Source organism: Rutilus rutilus (assembly GCF_951802725.1).
Source record: "Rutilus rutilus genome assembly, chromosome: 24".
Taxonomy (NCBI): domain Eukaryota; kingdom Metazoa; phylum Chordata; class Actinopteri; order Cypriniformes; family Leuciscidae; genus Rutilus; species Rutilus rutilus.
In genome coordinates, this window is record NC_140228.1 from 11,200,275 (window position 1) to 11,223,880 (window position 23,606).

At 42.2% G+C, this 23,606-nt stretch overlaps 1 protein-coding gene across 10 annotated transcripts in view; it reads left to right on the forward strand.

Moving 5' to 3' along the window:
* Positions 1-23,606, forward strand: part of cnksr2a (connector enhancer of kinase suppressor of Ras 2a) — a 94,622-nt gene that overhangs the window by 7,562 nt on the left and 63,454 nt on the right. For all 10 annotated transcript variants that reach the window (XM_084398365.1, XM_084398364.1, XM_084398356.1 and 7 more), the window contains exons 2-3: positions 16,151-16,314; positions 22,893-23,095. In XM_084398365.1, the coding sequence (XP_084254491.1) occupies positions 16,151-16,314; positions 22,893-23,095 (367 nt within the window). The remainder of the gene's footprint in view (positions 1-16,150; positions 16,315-22,892; positions 23,096-23,606) is intronic.

Consider the following 23,606-nt stretch of genomic DNA (forward strand, 5'->3'; position numbering starts at 1 on the left):
CTGGCCAAAAGCTGCATAGTTTTACAGATGGGAGGGAAACAGATTAGCTTGAACAATAAAGTTATGTGTCTGCAGGGAGTAGAGCATCTGTTAGGAGACATACTTGGTGGGAAACACCTGGGTTCCTCTGCTGATGCTCTGGATTCAGATCATTACTCAAGAGTCAGTACCTGAGAGCAATCAGAAACCGGTTTTTAGATGGTTGATGTGAAAATGGGATTCATGATCAGGTGTTAGGCCTAATGCTTGGGAGCCATTATAAACATCCAGATAGATAGGAGAACAGAAATGTTGTTGCGTCTGTGATGGTCCAAGTCAAGTTTGTTGTCATTATTTTAGGAAAGAAAATTAATCTTATGTATGTGTTCAATAGAGTTACAGAAGAGATCTCAACAACATCTCAAACAGATTTACCAAGTCTGCAATATGATGTCGCATTCTTCGTCTAAATTCAAGAGGTAGGGATTTTAGAAAAAGTGCTCTAATTCTGCCAGTATTATGGAAACACAAATCAGAGATATGAACTCATATTGTCTGATTATTTTAAGACCTAATTATCTGAGCTGTAATATCGACATTTAATTTTTATAGCTCTATATTTTTATATAGGTCCCATTTGTGTCCATTTCTCTTAAAAGGGATTTTAGGAGAAACATCTGATAAAGGGATTATTACGAATATGAACAAAAATATGTATGTGGTGGACGTGTTTGGTGGATTTTCTTATTAAAAATGGAAATCATATATGAAGATTTGATTGGTTGACTGAACGAGATTTGAAGATCAAGTCAGTGAAATTATTTGATCATCCCATTAGCTGGTACTTCAATGAAACCTAACTGAGAACTCAGTTAAGTCTCCTGAGCAAAGAAAGGAAAAATGTTCAACTATTCAATTTCTCTGGAGTTTTAGAAATGGTTACATGCTAGTATATTCTTTCCCATGCATTAAAATGTACACTCAACATAAAAAAAGTATTTTAAAAAATCAGTTTTTATTGCAAGGATAGTGAACAGATGACAGGAAACAATCAGGAGATGAGAAGGGAGTGGGATTGGGAAATGAGTCGATCGTGATCCAAACTCATGTTGTATGTGTACATCACAAGTCAGAGCATGTGCTATCTTTTACTCTATTATAATACTGTAAAACCAAACAAGCTGATGTGAAGAACCTACTGTATAGTGTAACCTCAAGAATGTTACTCTGAAGACTATAGGCATCTAAAGGACTATACACAAAGAACCAGTTATATTATGTTCACAGCCAGAGAAAAGAAACCAATCTAGAATAGGGTGTTCATTTTGTTGTGGAAGACTGTATTTATGAACAATTCACTGTTGGTCCAAGAACCAGCCCTTCAGCTCTCCTACTTCAGCAGAGGCTCGAGGTCTGGCTCTGCACAGCTGGATGGCTCATTTTAAGACAGGGTTTATTTAACTGATGAATTTCTCATCTCCAGAAGTCCCATATGGCTTTGAGATTAAGTGACGGCAGAGCAAGGACGATTTAGTGGTGGACACACACACATAGAGCCTCTTCGCAGGTGGTGTCATGGCAGAACGACGAAAAACCTGTGTAGGAGTTCACAGCTGATTCATGGGTATTCTTATCCCATCCTTTTGCAGTCTGTATTCATGTTTCTTTTCAGGGACGTTACACCTTTTAGTAACCATAACTAAGGCTACATTTACACCGTAAGCCTTTGTGCTTATTGATCAGGTCCGATTTTTTTGTTTTTTTGTTTCTTTGTTCACATTACTTTTTAAATGTGGCCAGAATGGGTGAACTGGTCGCAGCTCTGCGCAAAAGAACAATAACAAAGACGGCATGCATCATGATGTCATACGGAAGTAAATGTCATGGAGACCTTTAAAGTCAGGATTTAAGTTGATTTGCAGCAGAAGCCAGTGAATTTGAGTGCAGGCGGTAAAGAGGATGAAGACGAGGATTGAGCAATAAGACTTGCAGTGTGAACCCAGACTAAAAGTAGCGATGCTACTAACTTGACTATTCAGTAGAGTGACAGCTTAGTGTATATTTTTCAGGAACAAGATAACTTTACCCAACAAGTAGCCTTGTATCTCACCAAGCCGTTAAATTGGTGATATTTTGTCGATAAACTATGTTCACAACTTTAAAACCAAGCAAACTCTCTAATGTGGCTTTTCGAAAGTCCGATTCATTTTAGTGAATAGGTTTGTTTGAATGATTCATTAAATTAATTTGTTCGAATTATTCACTTATCAATTTGAGGTATTTACACTTTTTTGTAGCCAAATCACTTTGTATTTTACTTATTTACATAAATCAGTGTGTTTTCTAGTTTTATTAGTGGTATTTAGGGTAGATTTACCAGTTGCCACTGTGATCTACTGTTAGAAATCATTCTAATATTTGATACTTAGGAAACATTTATGATTACGGAGTGTCTATTTACACCAAGTGCAAATAGCCCACCCTGCTGGCAAAGGTTATTTATCTCCTAAGGAACATTATTATTTTCCAATTGCATATCAGCTCGGAGATGAGTTCATTTTAAATAAATATTCAACAAGTGGAAATAAAGTGCCTAATGGGTGTTTAATAGCTGGAAAAAAAGTGTTTTGGAGTGGGGTTAGGAGTAGGTGTAAGGTTGAGCTTTAAAGACAGGGACAAGTAATGTCCCAATAAAGCTGCATCCATTTTTTTTAAATAAATATAACCATATACACTGAATATGTTGTTATTTTTGCATACTACCAAACAAATGCACTATGCAAATTTTTATTCTAGCTCCCCACCTCCCCAGCACCACCTGCCTAGATCTGTTACGAAGGTGTCTCCCTCTCTCTGCAGCAGCAGGTTTCCATTAATTTTATGTTCTGAGCATTTAGCAAAAGCAAGTCATGCTTGCTCTGCAGCAGCAGCCGTGGCAGCGTATAGCAGATCTAGTCTGCAAAGACCAAACCTATGTAGGCACATCCTGGTTAGACGCATTCATGGGTCAACATATTTTGTTGATCCTGGAACAACATTACAGTCCAAAAATGGAATTATAACCATATTCCTACCTCTAAACCTAACCCTACCCATAAGTTATCCCTAAAATCAGAGGGAAATGATAGGTGAATAACTGACGTAGAAGCACCTACTCTGGTTGTAAGCTTATTGACCTAAACTGTAAACTTGTCCCTCAAATCTGATTGGTTGATTGGAATGTTGTTCCAGTATCAACAAAGATGTTGATCCAGGAACATTGAACACTTGGTGAAATCAGGTTCTGCCCTATGTACATTCAATTTACATTAATACAATGTTTTACAAACTATCCCGAGAGTTGTCATGACTGAACTACGTTTTTAAAAGTGTAGCTTTAGATTAGTTTAACTACTAACAACTAGGTAACTTGTAACTTGGAAATCAACATACAGTAGTTACCCCATCACCGCTATCTGTAAACCATTAAATTTTGAAAAAACAGGAGCCTTAAAACAAATCAGAAAAGCACTTTGAGTTTCCAATAAGACCTTGAGCACTTTGTGCACCTTGAACGGTTGTCACGACAACCCTTTCAGTGGTCACCAAGTCTGCATAATGCACAGCACAGCTGCCAGAAATGAGATGAAGAATGAAGATTGATAGAATATAGAGAGAAGAGCACGAATAAATGACGTTGCTTAGACTGCATCTGGGAGAGTTGGGAAGGTTCAGAATATCCGTAACTCTAGAGCTTTTTACCAGATAGTTTTATCTATCATTCAATGACGGGAAGCCAGGGAGGTGTTTAATACGTGTCATATTTTAAGTGCTCAGGCTAAGCTTTTTTCTTTATATCCTTTTGGCCCATTTTTCTGGCTTTTTCTCTCTCTCTCTCCCTGCAGTTTTACTGTGCTACCTGTCAGAGGGAGCAGGCCATGTGCAATGAATAATGCACTATAACAGAGCGAGGCTATTCTAATACTCCTGTACCAGCTAGTGTGTGCAGAGAGCGAGATCGAGATAGGTGTCTGTTCAGGACAGAATATATAATCGGTAAATAATTTGTTTATAAATCAACTATAATGATGAATTAATGGCATGCTGCTTGAGTGTAAGCAGGAGGCACCCTGGCTGTCTTCACTGCAGTAAAAAAAAGTTGCTGCATTACATTTTTAAATACAATCAACTTAGATGTTAAAGTCATTTCAACTTAAATTACATTAAATTGACTTAATGAATCTTGTATAACTTATTAAAATAAGTTTAGCATTTTTCAACTTTTTATGAGTTAAAGCAAAGTAAAAACAAATGTTGTCATACATTATTGATCATATGTTTTTTTACAGTGCCGATCATTTGAGTGTTTCTCACCTTTTCTCTGTTCTTCCCTATAGACCTTATGGGCCAGAGAAACGAGGGTGCCGCCATCTTTAGAATATTGTCTTTGAACTTCCGTTTTTGCGGTCGCTCTGTATATCTCCATGGCATCGCTGTCCAGGAGTAATTCGCTTTTTAAGTGGATTTACTTTAACAAATGTCAGTAGACCGGGAAGATTTTAAAACGAGCCGTTCATTCATAAATACGCAAGATCGCTGTGAAAATACAGACCGGAAGTCAAAAGAGAACAAGCGCAGCACTGAAAAGGGGCGGGGCTACATAAGGTCTATACATTAGGATGAAACAATATATCGGTGGTACTAAACAGTTCTGTCTTCTTTGTAGTACAATACATTTGATCAACTCAAAACACAAAAAAGGTAATTAACTCAAAAAAGGAACATATTTAAAGAATGGGAAAATAGGTTCAAATTGCTATTTTTAATTTACACATAATTCATACCAACGTACATAATAGCATAGCCTACCGTACAAAAGTTTGGGGTCACTATGATTTTTTTTTAGAGAGAAATTTATACTTTTATTTGCAAGAATGCATTAAATCGATCAAAATTAACTATAAAGACTTTCGAATTCAAATAAATGCTGTTCTTGACTTTCTATTCATCAAAGAATGTCATGGTTTCCACCAAAAAAAAAAAAAAGAAGCAGCACAACTGTTTACAACATTAATAATAAGAAGAAATGTTTTTTTGAGCACCAAATTATAAAAAAAATTATACATAAAGACTGGAGTAATGGCTGCTTTTGAACGATAGTGAAAGTCAGTCTCAACAGAACATGAGGGTTGACAGAAGCGATATAGTATACTGTAGATTTATACTATTGATTATCATATAGCCACATTATTATAATTTATATTATTATTATATAATTAATTATTGGTATTAGCCTATAATATCACCAATAATTTTCCTTTTTCTGCCTCTGTGCACTTTTAAGATTATTAGCTGGATTATACTTTCTTTAAAAAAAATCTGTTTAGATTTGTAATATAATGGCCTCCATTTTGGTTGTAAACCTTTGTGTAAAAATCAGCCCTGGCTATGAGGGCCAAAAGACATATGGCTATGTCTATAAGGGCCAAAATATTCATGCAAAACATAGACCTCTTTATTACCTGAAACACTAATAAATTGTAAAGTTCATTATAAATATTTGGTGAAAAAATGATTTTAAGATTTTAACCTCGCTCCAGACCAAGACAAAATCAATCGGCTTCAACTATGTGTAACTGTAGTCTGCATTAGGTCAGTAACTTGTTGGCATGTCTGTTCTTCCTATGTGGAGTAGCGTATCAAATAAATGAAAGTATAAACCCTTTAGTTTAAATGTGCTTATGTGAATAGACTTTATATAGCCTAGTTCTGTTGGTTGAGTTCTGTTTGTTCTGAGAATAGACATGACTTTTGATTCCTCCACAACTTGTAACATTCTAAAACAACATTCGGAGGCAATAAATACTACATTAAGGCAGTTCTAAGATAGCATTCTATGTGTGTGTTGTTAACTTAAAGCCTGTCAATCAACATTAGAGCGCCACCCTGAATAACACAAGGACATTAGACCTCTGCCAAAAGTGTATTCAATTCAATTCAATTCAATTCACATTTGTTTGGATAGCGCTTTTCACAATACACATCATTTCAAAGCAGCTTTACAGAAAACGCATGTGTCTACATTACAATTTAGAGTGATCTGTTATCAGAGGTAGCTTTCTAAGTTATGAATTTCAGAATCACAGTTTAACCAATTTAAACAATGTAATCATTTAAGGCAGAAACAATGAGCTAATTGAAGTAGTAATGAATACTTGTTTGTTAACAAATGATTATGATTATGCTATTATAGAAAATTGGAGCATTGGTGATTAGAATATAAATCTTAAAAAATGTTTATAATGAACTAGCGCTAAGACCCAGAATCTGCCCTACATAAATTTACGGTCAGGAGCCGCTACTGGTAAATAAATAACGGATAGGAGTTTCAGCCAAAATGTCTTTATTGGTGCATCTAGTATTGTTGCTTGAGTTCATAGGGCCTGAGACCAAATATTTAAGGGCCTTGTCACAGGGCCCAATTGTCTTCCCTCTGATGATGACTATAGGTACATTACCAAGATTACAATTGTTCTTCCTTCCTAAATCTCTTCATCCTGTTGCCCACACATCATTATTAACAACATTAACTAACAATTAACTGTTCACTTGCACCTGTCCAGTGTGTGATTGTGAATCAGAGAAGTTAGTCATTGCGCTCATTTCAGGATTCTCATCGTTAGCCGTACCTTCCACGTTAAATTCAGACCTCGGATCACCAACTAAGTATCTAACAACAGAAAGGGTCGCTCTATAATGAGTCAGATATTGTTTAGCAGTAATGACTGTTATTCTTGCTGTCTTGGCAAATGAGTTTTGGCCCGTTCTGTTAATGAGCTGGCTGTGTTAGATTTAATTATTAGAGGGCAGCTAGTGAGATTAAAAAGAGTCCTCTTACATACACTATCATAAACACATGCACATGCTGTAAGCAAAATATGTAAATCCTGCAGTTATGTACGTTGTGTCTCACAGCAGCTGTTGGGAGATCACGGCTGCTGTGAGACGTGCCGTTGGGAAACAGACTGCCCAAGACTGACAAATGCTGTCCAACAAGTGTGTGTCACTATAGAGAGAGTGTGTGTTGTCACCTGTTTGATGGTGACAGTTGTGAATGGTGGTGTTTTCGAAACTTGCTAGATCCCTCACTGTTTATTAGACTCTTTCTCTGTATTTATAGCTTTCATAGTCACATCTATCCTGTACGGCTGACGGTAGCTTTATTATTTTGATTTGTGTGTGCATCCCATCGGGTTTTCAGAAGCATTACCGTAGACAGTGCAGCAATCATTTATGATTTGATTTAGGATGGTTTTGATTCTGGACACGCAGCTTTACTGATATACACTCACAAGAAAACTTTCTATATAACCTTCTGTCAGGCACTTCTTATATAGAACCTTTTAGGAGTTCCCATCATGGGATCGTTTTGTGGATTTAGTTTGAATTAATTGTATTTTAATTCCTTTGTCATTTTAATTAAATTTTAATGAATTAAACAGCTCATAAACATGCTTTATCAGTAGAAAAAAAAAATGAATTATACATTATTAAAGTAAGTATTATGCAATAATTTAAAGTGTAGCTTCACCGATTTTCACCTTGCTTTTTCTTGTTACAATGTCAGTAGAATATATAAATGAACCATGTTTACTTGTTGTCTGTTACCTGGACCGAGAAATTCACATTAATTATGAGCAAACGTCTGCCCGATGGTGCAAAACGCGTCTTCAGGCGGACTTTTGACAGCTCCAGGGCTTTTGTGAAGACTACAAATACTTCAACATTTTACCTGCCAGGTGACAGGTGAATCGACAGAGCGTTATTAACAAAACAGTGATTGCAAGAGTAGGTTTAACTCTGAAAATTGTAAACAGCATTATGGGAAAAATGGAACACTATGAGAACATCTTGCTTACATCTATACGCGACAGCGTTTTGGTTTGGTGGAACTGACAGAACAGCAGTCTCTTGCAGTTTTTTCCCCTCCATTTGGCCTAAAATACTGTGTTTGCCATCCAGTTTTGAAATGTTGACTACAAACACTGAGGCTTTTCAGATTTTCCGTCGCAGTGTTCCATATTTACGATTCTTTACAGCCTTTAGCCGCTACCAATGCGGTAGATTGTTCACTGGAAACCGGAAAATAACTCGCTCCTGCTAAATGTTTACTCTTTGAATTCTTGCACCCGGAAACAATTACGACTAAAAGGTTGCTAAGATGTTTTTCCTACTAAAGCAAGGCGGTATTTGACTGGTTAAGCGTATCCATAGCAAGCTGGTAGTGGCCTTGGATGACAACATGTCCAGCACAGTGTGTTACCTATAAGGAAAGACATCAGCCCTTTTCTAGTCAGATAGCACCAATTTCAAAAATTGGTTCACCTTTCTATTGCATAGGCAGCCCAGTTTTATTGAAAGCCCATGAAGAATAGCCTACCTTTTTCTCATTATATAGAAACTTTTTTGGCATAAAGGGTTTTTTAAAATTGAGTCAAGAACCCTAAGGTTCTACGTTAACCCCCATTGAACCTTTTTCTAGAATGTAGATTTCAAAATTGTCTCATTTAAACAACGTCTCGGTTACGGTTGTAACCCTCGTTCCCTGAGTGGGAACGGAGACGTTACGTCGGATGACGACGATTGGGGTTTCGCTTAGAAGCCTATCACCTTCGAGTATATAAAACGAGCCAATGGCAATGAAATGCCATGGGTCTGCGGAATTTGCATAGCGTAACTCCGCCCGCCGCAGGGGGTATATAAGGAAGTACGCTGCACAATGCAGACATGCCTTCGCTGAGGAGCCGAGACTGGCCCCAGGCGTTTTTCAGCGGTACAGCGGAAGTGGCAGGAAGACGTAACGTCTCCGTTCCCACTCAGGGAACGAGGGTTACAACCGTAACCGAGACGTTCCCTTTCGTGGTCACTCCGAGTTACGTCGGATGACGACGATTGGGGTTCCAGTCTAATCACGCCACCTCGGCTGTCTTCCAGTGCCCTGCGTAAGTCTGAGCTCCCTGTTGTGAGACTAGCACGAACGAAGGAGTCCTACTTAACACAGGGATACCAAGGTACACTGGGAAGCATATCTCCAGAGAGAAATATGCAATCATGCCCAGCCATTGATGGGGGGGACTTAGAATACACATATGACCCAGAGGGATGCATATGGAGAATCACTGGGGAGTCCAGCCGCAGGTGGAATTTTAAACCCCAGGGTTGGCAAGGTGGCTTGCCAAGGGAAAGACACACGCTCACAAGGAGACTTACAGTGGAATACACATGTGGGGGTCGCCCAGAGGGGGGACCATGCACATGGAGGCACCTAGTCAAGCGCAAAAGCTGCGTTATGGCAGATTGGCATAACTCAGGCGTTGACGTCACCAGTGCTGGAGGAAACTCAGAGCTTATCAGACTCACCTGAGAAGAAAATCGCACGTATCCCGTCCGTGGAGAGGAATGGCGAGCAAGCGAAGACACCTGAGCAGAATCTAGCACCGGCTGGTTGAAGCGAGTACATGAGAAGAAACTGGCTCTACGCGGAGATTATAGAATCTCGCGAATGTGTTGGGTGTCGCCCAGCCTGCAGCTCTACAAATGTCTGTTAGCGAGGCGCCATGCGCTAGAGCCCAAGAGGAAGCGACACTACGTGTGGAGTGGGCTTTCACACCAAGGGGGCACGGACGACCTTGCTGCTGGTATGCCAAAGCAATGGTATCCACTATCCAGTGAGATAACCTTTGCTTTGAGAGAGCCTTTCCCTTCAGCTTCCCACCATGACAGACAAAGAGCTGGTCTGAGGTCCTGAAACACCGCGTTCTGTCTACGTAAGCACGGAGGGCGCGTACTGGACAGAGCAGTGCCAAGGCTGGGTCTGCCTCCTCCAAGGGCAGCGCTTGCAGGTTCACTACCTGGTCTCGAAAGGGTGTGGTAGGAACCTTGGGCACATATCCAAGCCGGGGTCTCAGGATCACGTGAGAGTCAGCCGGCCCGAATTCCAGGCACGCTTCGTCAACCGAAAATGCCTGCAGGTCCCCTACCCTCTTGATGGAGGCCAATGCAACCAGGAGCGCTGTCTTCATTGACAGGAACTTAAGCTCCACTGATTGCAAAGGCTCAAAGGGAGCACTCTGCAGGGCAGTTAGAACCACTGAGAGGTCCCAAGAGGGAACGAGGGGAGGACGAGGAGGATTTAGTCTCCTCGCTCCCCTCAGGAACCTGACGATCAGGTCGTGCTTTCCCAGAGACTTACCTTCAACTGCTTCGTGATGTGCGGCAATGGCGGCAACATACACTTTCAGGGTGGAGGGAGACAGCCTTCGCTCCAACCCTTCTTGCAGGAAGGAAAGCACGACACTGATCGGGCATTTCGTGGGTTCTTGATGTTTAGAAGAACACCAGTTGACGAAGAGGTTCCACTTCAACGCATAGGCATGTCTCGTGGACGATGCTCTAGCGGAAGTGATGGTAGCCACCACCGCAGGTGGTAGGGTACTCAAACCTGCCTTGTCCCGTCCAGGAGCCACACGTGGAGGTTCCAAAGATCGGGACGAGGGTGCCATAAGGTGCCCCGTCCCTGAGAAAGGAGGTCCTTCCTCAGAGGAATTGGCCAGGGAGGTGCTGTCGCGAGGAGTACTAGTTCGGAGAACCAGGTCCGGTTGGGCCAATACGGGGCAACCAAAATGACCTGCTCCTCGTCCTCCCTGATCTTGCGCAAGGTCTGCGTAAGAAGGCTCACTGGGGGAAACGCATACTTGCGTAGGCCCCGCGGCCAGCTGTGCGCCAGTGCATCCGTGCCGAGCGTGCCCTCGGTCAGGGAATAAAACAGGTCGCAATGGGACGAGTCGTGGGAGGCAAACAGGTCTACCTGTGCGTCGCCGAACTGATCCCAAATCAGCTGAACCGTCCGGGGATGGAGTCGCCATTCTCCAGCGAGAGGCCGAACTCGAGACAGCTCGTCGGCCGCCTGGTTCAGGTGTCCCGGGATATAAATGGCTCGAAGCGACCTCAGATGCTTCTGACTCCATATGAGGAGGTGGCGAGCGAGTTGCGACATACGGCGGGAGCGTAGACCACCTTGATGGTTGATGTACGCTACTGTTGCGGTATTGTCTGATCGGACTAGTACGTGCTGACCCCTGAGCAGCGCATGGAAGCGGTGCAGGGCGAGACGTACAGCCAGCAACTCGAGGCAATTGACATGCCAAAGGCGCTGGGGTCCTGTCCAGGAGCCCGCGGCAGCATGACCATTGCACATGGCGCCCCAGCCCGTGTTGGAGGCATCTGTTGATACAACAACATGCCGGGAAACTCGTTCTAAGGGCACTCCGGCCCGTAGAAAACTGAGGTTCGCCCACGGGGTGAAGGTCTGACGGCAGGCTGGAGTCACTGGGACTTGGAGCGTGCCGTGTTGCCATGCCCACCTCGGGACTCGATCGCGAAGCCAAAGCTGAAGCGGTCTCATATGAAGCAATCCCAGCGGCGTTACTGCGGCTGCGGATGCCATATGCCCCAGGAGCCTCTGAAAAAGTTTCAGTGGAACCGCACTCTTGCCCTCGAACTGACGAAGACAAGTCAGCAGTGACTGCGCGCGCTCGCTCGTAAGCTGCGCGCACATGGCGACCGAGTCGATCTCCATACCGAGAAAAGAGATCCTCTGCACGGGGCAGAGTTTGCTCTTCTCCCAGTTGACCCGAAGGCCCAGACGGACTAGGTGCCGGAGCACTAGGTCCCTGTGTTCGCAAACCTGGTCTCGAGAGTGAGCTAGGATCAGCCAGTCGTCGAGATAGTTCAGGATGCGAACCCCGTGTTCCCGGAGGGGAACAAGGGCTGCCTCGACGACCTTCGTAAAGACGCGAGGGGACAGGGCTAGCCCGAAAGGGAGAACCGCGTACTGGTATGCCTGCCCCTCGAAAGCAAACCGTAGAAACGGTCTGTGTCGAGGTAAAATGGAGACATGGAAGTAGGCGTCCTTCAGGTCGATCGCTGCAAACCAATCCTGCGGCCGCACACACTGGAGGATGTGTTTGGCCGTGAGCATCTTGAATGGCAGCCTGTGAAGGGAGCGGTTCAAGACGCGCAGGTCGAGGATTGGCCGTAACCCACCGGACTTCTTGGGTACAATGAAGTAAGGGCTGTAGAAGCCGGACTTCATTTCGGCTGGAGGGACAATCTCGATCGCACCCTTCGCCAGCAGGGTGGCGACCTCCGCTCTCATGACAGGGGCATTGCCACCGACCATAGTGAAGCGGACTCCCCTGAAGCGGGGAGGAGATCTCGCGAACTGAATCGCGTAGCCGAGCCTGATGGTTCTCGCGACCCAGCGGGACAGTCTGGGAAGCTCTAGCCAGGCCTCCAGAAAGTGCACCAGCGGGGTCATACGAACCACAGACGTACCGTCGGTGGGGCAGCGAGGCGGAATGACCGGCACCGGCGAGGGTGGCATAGCGGCCCTGTGCGGGGGCACGGTCATTAACCGCGTCCTGCCAGAGGAGGCCAGGGGAGGGCGCGCGTCCCACGGGGGCGTGCTCTGGCAGGGGTCTGGCGACAGAGGGGGATGAGAGGAGCGTGGCCCGTGGGCGGCGCGTGCTGTCATCCCACACCTCTGGGACAGAGGAGGGCGGCAGTGGCGGGACCCGAGGGTGGCGCGCACTGCGGCCCTCGGACTCTGTCGGCTCAGGATTGGGGAATTCAATTCTGTCTTCAACCACATCAAAGTACTGCTCGTCGTTGGACGAGCAGCGGGGAGTGGAGAACAAAAGATTCTCCCCCGGCCCTCCACCGGGGGAAGGAGTGGCCCTGCTACCAGCTCCTGGGACAGAATTGAAGCCAACCCTGAGCAGCCCGTCTCAGGAGCGCCGCTCGGCCTGGCGTTTAGCGGGCGGCGGGGCTGGAGAGGGCTGTGGCGCCTGCCTGCGGCTCCCTCCACAACGCGGCCCGGGTGAAGGTTGCTGCTGGGGCCGTGCGGGAGGGGCGGCCGCGGGAGGGCGCCCTCGGCGGCGAGCAGGCTGAGGATTCTGTGCCGACGGCTGAGCAGCAGAGCGTCGGGGCAGAATGTGTTTGATAGCCTCAGTCTGCTTCTGGGCGGTCGAGAACTGTTGGGCAAAATCCTCGACCGCACCGCCGAAAAGGCCGGCCTGGGATATGGGAGCATCCAGCAGACGAGTCCGCTCGGGCTCACACATATCAGCCAGGTTCAGCCAGAGATGTCTCTCCTGGACCACAGCTGTGGACATCACCAAACCCAGGGAGCGCGCGGTCACCTTCGTCGCTCGGAGAGCGAGGTCGGTGGCGGCGCGCAGCTCATCAACGAGCCCTGGGTCTGTCCTGCCCTCGTGCATGTCACGAAGCATCTGGGCCTGGTAGACCTGCAGAATGGCCATGGCATGCAAAGAGGCAGCTGCCTGTCCCGCCGCACTGTAAGACTTCGCCACGAGAGTGGACGAGAATCCACAGGCTTTGGACGGGTGCTTAGGATCACCACGTGATGAAGCGCCTGCCGGACACAGCTGCATCGCGACAGAACGTTCAACCGTGGGAATCCCAGTGTACCCACAAGCATCAGCTCTATCGAGGGGAGGAAAGGCGGAGAAAGCCGACGAACGATCGCGGGAAGACATGGGAGCCTTCCAGGACCGCGTGACTTCCTCATGCACTTCCGGGAAGAATGGTATTGGGGTTGGGCGGCGACGAATGTCAGCGGCCGCTCCCAAAAACCAATCATCCAGCCGCGAGCGCACTGGATCGGGCGGCGGGGACCACTCGAGCCCAATGGCCGCGGCTGCCCGGGAAAGCATGGCAGTCAGCTCGGGATCAGACTCGGGCAATGCTGGCACGCCCGAGGGCGGCAACACAGCCGAATCCTCACTTCCCGAGGACTCATGCCCACCTTGTGATGCAGTGATCGACATTGCATCCTCCTGTGGAACGCCAAACGAAACGCGCGGGGCCTCCGTAGAGGGACCGGCGGTTTCGATTTGCACGCTCGCGGGTACCAATGCTGAAGAGGGGTGTGTGGACCGTGGACGTATCGGCGGTTTGTCCCACACAGATACCCTCAGGTCACCCTGGCCACCAGCCGAAGTACAGCCTCTCGGGGAGACCGTAGATCGGGGTGTGGATGAGGGGACTCTCGCTCTGATGAGCTCATTGAGTCTCGACCGCAGCATGGAGATGGTCATGTTCCCGCAATGAGAACATGAATCATCCACAAACGCTGCTTCAGCGTGATCAACGCCCAAACACGCTAAGCAGAGATTGTGCCCATCAGGAGAAAATACATCGCGACCACAACCAGAAGTGCACGGGCGAGACATCTTTAAAAAGACGTGCCACATGCAATGCTCTTTTTGTGAGAGGAAAACTCCGCGGATGTTGAAGCGAACAGGGAGAAATCACACTAACTGTCAGATCACTGACAAGATCAGCAGGGAAGTGTGCACTCGCTGAAATCGCCGTCACACCAACACCGGAGAGCTCGCTCGTCTCGAAGGTAAGAGAAGACTAACTCAGAATCTTTGGCTTGCAGGAGTGGAGAAGTTCTCGGCTCCGAAGCGAAAGCATGTCTGCATTGTGCAGCGTACTTCCTTATATACCCCCTGCGGCGGGCGGAGTTACGCTATGCAAATTCCGCAGACCCATGGCATTTCATTGCCATTGGCTCGTTTTATATACTCGAAGGTGATAGGCTTCTAAGCGAAACCCCAATCGTCGTCATCCGACGTAACTCGGAGTGACCACGAAAGGGAAACTTTATTACGCTCCCACACAAATTCTATTTACGTGCACTTTTTTGGGACAGTGGCGATTCTGTCCATCTAATGAACCTCTCCCTCAAACATGGGAAAGCTTAGAGGTTATGATGTTGCTTAGCTGTCATTTACTGTCAGTTTGATGGATATGCGACATTGTTAGGGCGGAATACAGGTTGTTGACTCAGTCATAATGTATAAGTGTGGCAGCCCAGTGTGTCTTTGTCATTGCTGATTTTGGGGTTAACAGAATCTGAAGCAGATGCATTTATTAGGATTTGGTGCTGCATTTGCTATGGACAGCTCTGATGACATTATAGTTTATTATCAGTTACAGCTGCTTTAAGTTAACTAAAGTGTTTTGAAATAAATTACACCAAAGTGGATCTGAATCTTGTTTATGGCAATATTCATTTTAATGTTTACTTAGATAATTACAGTACAATGTAGATATCAAAATGGCTCTGTTAATCATTAATAGTGGTCAAGTGCAATGTTTCTGAAATTAATCAACAGAATATGCATAAATATTTATTTCAGAGACCTTGCTCTTGTCCACTATTAAAGCTTTGATGAGCAATTATTAAATGTTCAACAGCATCTGCATTACTCATTTGCTCTGTAACAGAAACCAGGTCAGTGCTTCATTTACCAGTATCTTCACGCAAGGGGGTGTGGGTAATATTAGATACTTTTATTGTTTATTATGTTTATGCTCTTATTCTTGATTTTTTCTTTTTTAAATTGAACATTAACCTTTGTGTGATTTTTATTCCATCTCAACAGTTCTATATTTTTTTGCAAGTGGATAAAAGTGATCTCTTCATTTTTGTTGGATATATATTTTGTTAATAAGGGAATTATGGACACAGTAATTCATTTAGTTGGTATAAAATGAATATTCACTCTTTTTCTAAATGCCTGTTATAGACCTTATTCAGAGCAGCGTCATGACAGGTATAAAAGCGAGGCTGTGAGGGATAGACTTACCGTGTTTTAAGTGATTTTGCTCTTTGGCTGGCGCTGAGGCAGAGACGCTCAGTGCTTTTCATATATCACATCTATTCAGTGTTTTCAACCACACAATGTTTATTTTAGGTTTCAGACATTTAAATAGACATTTAAATGAAGTAGACTGCAATATAAAAAATACATTACAAACATAGTTTGTTAAACTGAATCAGATGACAGTAAACCTTTTTGTGCAATAACAATAACAGTTGCAAATGTTTCAATATATTTTCATTAATATATTGGATGATGTATCATTGTCTCGTACAAGCTGTAAATGTACTGCTGTATTAAGGGGAACTTCTCCCATCTTTCCTATCTTTTGGGCACTTTAACCATAAATCCCATGGCTTCGGGATGATTTGTGATGTTCTAATCTTTGCAAAGTGAGTCAGGGTTAGATTGTTGATGTTTTCTTAATGTCTCTACAGGTCTGGATGACTGCTTGCAGCAGTATATAAAGAACTTTGAACGGGAGAAGGTAGGAGGTGATCAGCTGCTGAGGATCACCCATCAGGAGCTGGAGGATCTAGGGGTGTCCCGCATCGGACACCAAGAGCTGATCCTGGAAGCTGTGGACCTGCTGTGCGCTCTGGTGAGAGCCTTTCTTTATACGCTTGATCCAACATCTGCTGTTCAACACTCTGTCAGCATGGTGGACACAGAGTCCCCTACTGCACAATGTTGACAAAGATATAGAGATGTCACTTATAGAGAAAAACAATATCGCATTCTGAAAAGGCTAAAAACACTTGTTTGCATTTTCGACTGCCAATGAATGACAGCAGACTAATTTTATTTACTTATTTATTACGTTTACCTGGTCTTTTACACAATATATCAGAAAAAGAGAAACATAATCTAATAACTTAAAATGAAAATTAATAATATTACATAATGTAACAAAAGTAACCAATGACTCTATTTTCTTATTTGTTGGCAGACACCAGTGGAGTCATCTACTGCACAATGTTAACAAAGATATAGAGATATCACTTTGAGAAAAAAGATGATCACATTCTGAAAAGACTACAAAAATGTTTGTTTGCATATACTAACAATGAATGACAATGTTAAAAATTTAAAAAGGCTCTATTTACTTATTTATTAACTCTTGCCCCACCATTTATTTATGTAATTTATGACACAACACATCCGTCATTGACAGAATTTTCGGTTCCACTTTATTTTGATAGTCCACTTTAGACATTCTACTAACTATGAGTAACTTGTAAACTAGTAAACTTTCAGTAGACTGTTAGGTTATGGTTAGGTGTTAGGGTTCGGGTTAGTAGAATAAGTTGACTTGTAGTTGCCAAGTTACTTATAGTCAGTAGAATGTCTATTTGGGGACCAACAAAATAAAGTGTTAGCAAATATTAAGCGGACAGTCTACTAATACTCTAATGACAGGTAGTTGACATGTAGTTGCAAAGTTACTTATAGAATGTCTAACGTGGACTATCGAAATAAAGTGTTACCGTATTTTCTGGTAATCCATGATTTATTTATATGACTATTTTTAATTTAACAATAATATAAAGAAATATAAAATAATAATAATATTAATAGTATTGGAGCCTCTTTTTTACAATCCACTCAAATTAATATTCAATTTCACTTTGAATAACCTCACATTACGGAGATGAAGGAAGTTTCAAATGCCATTTCATGCTCTCTTAAAAGTTAGAAGATTTAAGAGTTGCAGCTTCAATTTTATAAGATGATACTAATGTTCTCCTGGGAAAGATTTCCTCAGATTTGTTCTTAAAATGTCACTCAATCAGTATTTAAATTAGGCTTTTTGCTAGCTTGTTCCTTATTCTGTTACTGCTCTGTGTGCATGTGTGTCTCTTGACTATTTTTTATTGCTGTGAGATGTTCGACTGCTTGAAAATGATTTTCAAAAACGGTACCAAGAGTACAGACAGTGTGGGAGATGGGAAAGGATTTAGGCTGAAATTTGCTCTGCACCGCTTGAGCCTTTTACATTATCTAGCATTTAATAACTAGCTTTCCATCTAATTCTCTCTCTCTCTCCTCCACTTCCTCTCTCTCGAATCTCTCAGTTGAGGTATTAAAACAATGACTTACCAGCCCACGCTTTCAGAATGTCAGCAACATGACGGGAGGGAACAGACGACAGGATGATGTTTATCGCGTCCGTGTGAGCCGTCTCAACATCCTGAGTCTCTCCTCAGCCTTTATCCTTGTCCTTTTTATGTTTGACTCTTTTTCCATCTTCGCTTCGACCTGTCTTGTCTTTCTATCAGACATGTTTCTTGTTGCCTTTTCCTGATCTGTGAGATTTCTAACACAAGGTGGACTATAATGAGTGTGAGGTTTTGTGAGTGACTGTGAACCACTGGCCTGTGCTGCTGACATTTAGGAGAGCGCTAATCATAAATAGATGACTTTGCTGTGCTCTCTATCTGTTCTGAACGCTGACCCCAAAATCAGAGCTGATGACATTCACGTTACACAGCCTGTGTGTGTGTGTGTGTGAATGTCAGCCTGTAGACATGTGCGTATGAAATTAGCTGTATTTCACTGAAACTGCACACAAAATTAGATATTTTGCAGAATGTCCCTACTGCTCTTTTCCATACAATGAGCATAAGGGATAGTTCACTCAAAAATGTCATTCCATGGAAGGAAATAGGTTTGGAACAACATGAGGGTGAGTAAATGACGATAGCATTTTAATTTGAGAGTGAACTATCCCTGACATTTTTAGCTCTCGAATCTCATTTGCAGCTTTTAATGTCGAGAGTATCAAAATTAAACTTTTTAATGACTGAAAGATGAAAAGAAAACATCATTTCAAATCTGTGTCATATTGAAGACTACGTCTGCTGGTTAAGATTAAGCTGAAATAATAAAATATAAATATTAGATGTAAAACATACAAAAAGTGCCATAATGGTATAAAAATAAGCATAAGTGAATAAGACGTGATGTGCCCTGTTTCCCCACTGTAAGGTGTCTTTGAAACCGTCTTAGATACAAACTTGCACACAAATATTGATGGAAGCCAGAGAACTGTTGAGTCTTTATTGTTTGACAGCATATTGACCTCAGAGACACAGAGCGGCCCACTCTCTCCTTTCCTGTCTCTCTAAACTCTAAAAAGCTGTCATTCTCTCACATATTTGTTTATCTCACTCTTCCCCTTCCAATTGCTTTATCTTTCTGTCATTGTGGTGTGTGTTATCTGCTGCATGAATGCCCCCCCCCACACCACCACCACCAGCACCACCACCAGCACCACCACACACACATCTTCTGTGCAAGTCTCCCACTACTCTGAAGCTGATTAATGTATCTTTTGTGAGTCTGTGTGTATGTTGTACAAACCTGTTTTAGTGTTGCAGGTGTGTTTATTACCTGTTCTTGTACTTCGTGAGTGCGTGTGTGGGATTTGTTCTTCGGACGAGTTGGAGCACATTACTCTGATCGATCTCCTGCTGATGTGAGAGGAGATAGGCCCTACTGAAATTGATGCACATTGCACTCTTTAACACACACACACACACACACGCACACGCACACATACACACACACACACACATTTTTCTATCATGGTGGGCTCTTTCCATTGACTTCTGTTGTTTTATGCTGAATTCATAATATTTTCTATTTTCAGCCTCTAAACCCAGCCATCACAGATACCATTTTGCATTTGTCATTTGTATTATTTCTATTAAGACATTATTTGGAGTGATTTTTTAAGCCATAAACATGTTTTGTGACCAACTCTTGAGAAAAGTCATACTAATACTAATACTAGTAATAATACTAATAACAATAACAATGCTTCTACTACTACTACTACTACTAATAATACAATTAAATGCACGCACACACAGTGTTGAGAAGGATACTTTCAAAATGTATTTCGTTACAGAAAACAGAATACATGCCCAAAAATACAAAACGATCTCTGCGGAAACGATCTCTGCACTGCTGTATACGCACCGCAACTGGAACGGATCGACAGACGTGCAGTGTGAAAGCTCTAACCTGTTAACCTGTTACGGAAAAAAATACGCACCGCATACGCACTGCAAACAGAGTATGTGTGAAACGGGCGTTCATTTAGGCTCCAGTTCACGCGCCGGCGCCTCCGTGTCCTGATTATCTGTTGTCTGCTTCTTATTAAATTCAGGCGATTGGTTGATGAAACATTGATTAAAATTAAGATACAATTAATACAAAACGAAATTCACTTTAAAGAAAGGCTTTGTGCTTTCTGTTTGAGGTCTCTGTTAAAGTTTTAAAGCAGTCTTTTAGTGCCGCTTTCTAGCGCTCACGTCCGTAACGGAGAACTCTCACGACCGTAACATTGTTTTTTCCTCATAAATGCGAATACGAAAAATTAAATAAAATGAATATTTTATGTTCTGTGGAGAGCCAACCCTTCTTCATCCGGTGAGTAGTATTACTTTTGTTTTGCGTAGTGTAATTCACAGAATTACAAAAATATATATATATATATTTTGCCATATTATATATATTTATATATTTTCTGGGAAATGCATGGAGTTGCCTTAATTTATTTAGAGAGTGAATAAACTCGTGAAACAGAGAAGTATCGTCATGTTATCCATTGATTTCAACAATGTAACTGTATTCTAAATACCAACTATTTAAATTGTAACTGTAACGGAATACAGTTACTCATAATTTGTATTCTGAATACGTAACTCCGGTACATGTATTCCGTTACTCCCCAACACTGCGCACACATAAACAGTATATACTGTATATATATATATAGCTTTTTATTCATCAGTTAAATCATCCTCTAATAGTGTAGGAATATGTATACTTTTTTATTAAACGCTCAGTCTCTTGTTTGTTACGTGTGCACAAGCAGAGCAGTAAATTGCCGGCTGCAGTTCACTTAACGGCCACCGGTGTCGCTAATAACAACGGTCTCTGAATTCTACATATAGCCCCGATAAAGCCACAGTATGTAAGTTTCATCACTAGAGGTCATTAGTCAAAACAATAACAAAGGCGTAGCTTGATGACGCCGTGAATGAGTGTGGAATCATTGGAGTTGTCGTCTTCATCTCCACAGCGGATGGAAAGCAATCCAACAGGACTAGTGAAATCATGTTCATGGATTAGTTAACGTGTTCAAGTTTTATTAACGTTACTGTGGTATGAAGCAGGGGATGGCTGAGAGCCTGGGACATTTTACGTTGCTGTTTTAATGCTTGTATGCCGCATTCAGCTGCTGCTCCTTTAGTTTTGTTGTTTATGGTTATTTTATGATTAAAGTTACATTTAATGTCCGCCTCCTTCTTCCCTGAACTTTGTTATAGTTATGTTTGAACACTTAAATTCATCATATGAAATAGCCACAAGTGCTGAATTACTACTCATATAGGTCACTTTATTTGACAAATTAAAATTGTGGGGTAATGCAGCTCTGTTTTACTTGATCAAAACCCTCCTACTAAAAATAAATTCGAGTGTGTTAGTTGAAAGTTATATTATAATGTTACTCTGTGTGTTTGCTTAGTGGCTGGTATGAGACACTTGTACATTGCAGTAAGCTAGATCGATATTATAATATCACATTAATAAAAGCTGGATGACTTGTGTTGCTAAATGGCATGCAAATAATTAAAAAATATATTGTATGGTGGATAACTGTGTATTACAGTTACTACAAATACTACAAATACTCTTTCTGATTATGCTATGTTAGCCACTTGACAAAATAGTGTTGTCTCTGAGGCATGGCACAGACATGTTAATTGTGGTAAATCAAGAAGAAATCAAGAGAATCAAACAATAAGACTAAATGTGTTGAGCTATATAACAACAATTAATTCTCAGAATTTAAACAATGTTGGAAACTTTTAGAATAGTTAAAGTTCAACAAAATATATAACATTGTTCTAGTGGTTTTTGGATATTTGAATCTAAAATTATGACATATTGTACCTTTACAGTAATATGTTGTTCTGCTTACTACCATGGGATAGGAGAGAGAATTGTAGCATCAAATTTGACACCGGTCACCTAATAATGCAAAAAATATTTCTGTGAGTGTAAGGTTTATGGATAGAAGTTATTGGACTAATGTGTGTGTTCCTTCTCCTGAATGTGTGTGCATAATGCTGCTTTTGATCAGCCTTCGCTCCTTGATCCCTACTCTTTATGCAGGAACAAGGTAGCCTACTTTGGTACCCTGCCAAAGGCACCTGGCGCGACCTCTATCCAACACAAACATAGCAAATTAATTTGCAATTTCATTTTTTTTTTACGTCCTATGCCAAAGACGCCTATATCTGTATGTGATAACTAGTGTGCTTTTTGGCTTTTTTTTTCTGACATGGTTTTGTCAGATATAGATATGCAGATTTGTCTGAGCTGATTGCTTTATCTCACAGAGGAGTGAGGCGTGTGTAAGCTCCTATCAGCTGGCAGCAGAGACTCTCAGTGCATTATTCATACTCTGAACTTTATGTTCTGTCTCCACCCACTCAACACACCTCTACATATGAAGCGCTCACTCTCTTTCTCTCTCTCTGCCAGGTGCTGAATATTCATTTGGGATCTCTGAGTGATCTTTGAGGGTTTGAGTGAGTGAGAGAGAGAGAGAGAGAGAGAGAGAGAGAGAGAGAGAGAGAGAGAGAGAGAGAGAGAGAGAGAGAGAGAGAGTGTGTGTCTGCCAGTGAGTGATGTGATTTGTGCCTGTCTCTATTACCAAATTTATGCTCTTTAGTTTAACCTTGTTAATTACTGAAGTTATTTATTCTTTCTTAAATTAAGTGATTGGCAATTTTATTTTATTGTTACTAATTTTGTTAATTTTTTCTATATTTATTGTATTTTTTAGTAAAATAAGTATTTAACTTTTTAAATGTATTGTTAAATTAATGTTAAATTAATTTATTCTTATTTGGCAAGCCTTTGTCAAGTAACATTCAAAATTTGTTTTCATGACCGTTCCTTATCTAGTTTTAGAAAACTATAACTTCTGTCATGCCAATAATGCACAATAAAATTGAAAACAGAGAGAGGAGAATCATGAAAAAGGGACACTGAAAAGAACAGTGGGAAAACAAAAAGCGATGTTCTGATTGAGTCATTCCTACAATTGTTGGAGTTTTGTCTCTAAAGCATTTCATTTTCTTTATCTCTGTTTGACAGAACTATGGGCTGGAGACAGAAAACCTGAAAACTCTTTCTCACAAGCTCAATGCCTCCGCCAAAAACCTGCAGAACTTCATCACGGGCCGCAGACGCAGCGGCCATTATGATGGTCGGACAACCCGCAAGCTGCCCAACGATTTCCTCACCTCTGTGGTGGACCTCATCGCTGCCGCTAAGAGCCTTCTGGCCTGGCTGGATAGGTTAGTCCTGCTAAGAGCCGCATACACACTGAATCAATACATGAATTAATACATACTTGATAATTGATTTCGAATTCCACATTGATGTGTCAAGTTGGGGTATAGCCAAATTCAGTACCCTTTCACTACTAGAAAAACTACTTTCTCAAACACCAGAGAAAAGGATGTTTGACATCAGATAAAGATTGAAGAAGCATGACCTTAAAGGTTAATAGGGGTCTTCTCCTGAAATCCGGGGTCTTATGTCATCTTTTGTTGTTGATGGTCAGATAAATGCTGTTGTGACACGAGTAACTGACTGTGAATTCTGGTGACTTGATAGTGGTAGATCTAGAGCTGCAAGTAAGTACGATTTCTTTTGAAAGAAATGAATGCCTTTATTCAGTGAGGATGCATTAAATTGATCAAAAGTGACAAAGACATATTTCTAATTCTAAGCTTTTCTTTTAAACTTTCTGTTCATCAAAAGTAGAATGATTTCCACAGAAATATCAATCAGCACAGCACATTT